Source organism: Poecilia reticulata, linkage group LG2 (genome assembly GCF_000633615.1).
Source record: "Poecilia reticulata strain Guanapo linkage group LG2, Guppy_female_1.0+MT, whole genome shotgun sequence".
NCBI lineage: Eukaryota > Metazoa > Chordata > Actinopteri > Cyprinodontiformes > Poeciliidae > Poecilia > Poecilia reticulata.
The window spans coordinates 14,469,571-14,471,977 of NC_024332.1; the positions used below are offsets into that span (position 1 = coordinate 14,469,571).

Here is a 2,407-nt window from a genome sequence, read left to right on the forward strand (position 1 = left end):
TATATATATATGGAAATAGAATCTGTAACAACACACTCCGTTTTGGAGTCCAGTTACTCAGTTACTGAAAAGTTTCTCTGTTCGCAGAGCATCGCGCAGGACCTGGACCATGGACTCAGACACAAGCCGAGTGTCAAGCAGACCGTCCTCCCCGGAGGTGGACGACATCTTCATGTCCACCCTGAAGAAGTCCGTGCACGGCTTCTCGGGCGCCGTGTCCTCCACGCAGAGCGACTCCCCGTCGGAGATCCCCGGTCTGCGCGGCCTCTCCGCCGCCGACGAGGAGGCGCTGGCGCTGCGCATGGCGTCCAAGAAGGACCGCAAGCTGCTGTCGGAGAACGAGCTCCAGGCCATCCGCTTGAAGATCAACAGCCGTGAGAGGAAACGGATGCACGACCTTAACGTGGCCATGGACGGGCTGCGGGAGGTTATGCCCTACGCGCACGGACCGTCGGTGCGCAAGCTCTCCAAAATCGCCACCCTGCTCTTGGCGAGAAACTACATCCTGATGCTGAGCAACTCCCTGGAAGAGATGAAGCGGCTGGTTAGTGAGATCTACGGCAGCAGCGGGCACCACGGCGGCTTCCACCCGTCGACCTGTGGGACTATGACTCACGCGGGGCCTGTGCCGGGACACCCGGCGGCTTCCCACGCTTCGCACCCGGCGGTGCACCACCCGCTCCTCCCCCCGCCCGCCGTCTCCACCGCCTCCCTCTCCGCTCCCGGGATTTCCGCCGTCACGTCGGTCAGACCCCATCACGGACTCCTGAAAGCGCCCACCGCAGGCGCGGGACCCCTGGGCAGCAGCTTCCAGCACTGGGGCGTCGGCACCGGGATGCCCTGTCCGTGCAGCATGTGCCAAGTCCCGCCTCCGCATGTGTCCAGCATGAGCTCTGTGACCATGCCGAGGCTGGCAAGCGACTCCAAGTGACTCTGAACTCAGCTGAACTTTTTTTTCCAAATGGGGTTGTACAGACTTTGTTCCCCCATCTACACACATTTTATTTATCTCTGTTGCTGAATCCTCTGCATTACTGAGACCTCGAACCAATGCATTGATTTTTTTTTCCTCCTCGGGATTTGCAGATTTTGCAACTAACTTAGTATTTTATTGTAATTAATCTCAAATGTGACGGATAGTTATGCACAGAGCTCCTGCAGCACAACAAAACCTCTAGGGCCCAGTTTTCTTTTCTTTCTTTTCTTTTTTAGATATTCTTCCATCCAGAAGAAAAAACTAAAATCCCAAGTTAAAAGCAACAAGTCCCAGTTTGTAAGTGTAAATATGTAGATGGATTATTGTCTTTAAATAGCTGCAGATATTATATATTAGAGTCTTGTTAGTGCGGGAAGATTCCCTTGTCTGTTCCTTACATGTTGCACCTGCTTCATTCATTTTTTTTCTGTCTTTGTTCAACGCTTTTCTCTCCACTGCCCGACTTAATCAGTGACCACTTGTTTATTTTTTTAAATGTAAAACAAAAAAGAATAAATGGAAATATTTATTTACTTATTTGGGTGGAAATTTCAAATGACTCTCTTGTTCCGTTGGGGTTTTGAAATGTTAAAAAAAAGAAAAGACAATTAATAAATAAATAAATGAAAAATCTTTAAAGTCTTGGTGATTTTTGTCCTTTTTTCCCCCATTTATTACTGTTGTATTTTAGTGCTTTCTTTTGCTTTCGCATTGTATTTCCTATATTATTTCTATGTCAATAATAATCTGAAAAAAAAAAATCAATATGGGACATTTTTACATGTCAAAACATGTGGAGTCAAAAAACTAATCTTATCAAGTCAATAGGTAATTTAGAGTCAAATTGACTGTTTCTTAAAAGATAAATAAAAACGAAAAAAATAACTGACTTAGGAAAACTAATAAAAACATTTGTAGTTAACTTTATTATTATTTATTAAAAAAAAGTGAAGAACTGTTTTAAAGTTTGAATTAGAATATGACAAAAAAATGAATACTCCTGTATTACGTTAATATATGGAAATATATTGTTTTCTTTATTACTATGCAATTGTCATTGGTAAATAAACTCTTTGGCTCCATATTAGCCAAAGGTGGGTATTTTTGTTTAAGATCCTGATGAAGTAAACTTGTTCAGAACTTGTGATGTAGACATTTCAATACTAAGAACAAAATAACTTTCCTGATACAAAAGCCTCACACCAACAAGCAAAACCCTCAAAAGGAAACCAGTTTCTTTTTTTATTATTATTATTTGTTTCCTAAGAATGTGAAAGCAGCACCCAGAGTCGTCCTCCTAACAAATTACAAAGGCACAGAATGCTTCTGTTGGCACAGACAGGCCAGTAATAAACAAAAGCCGTTTAGACTTTAGGAAAATCAAGCAGCTGCAGAGCAGATTGTGCATGCTGTAGCAATATTTTCCAAAAG

General features: G+C 43.7%; 1 protein-coding gene across 1 annotated transcript in view; it reads left to right on the forward strand.

The window, feature by feature from the left end:
* The window catches only part of olig2 (oligodendrocyte lineage transcription factor 2), a 2,184-nt gene extending 575 nt beyond the window's left edge, over positions 1–1,609 (forward strand). Inside the window, exon 2 of the mRNA XM_008432608.2 lies at positions 88–1,609. Coding sequence (XP_008430830.1) covers positions 110–931 — 822 coding nt within the window. The 5' untranslated portion in view covers positions 88–109 and the 3' untranslated portion in view covers positions 932–1,609. The remainder of the gene's footprint in view (positions 1–87) is intronic.
* The last annotated feature ends 798 nt before the right edge of the window (positions 1,610–2,407 follow it).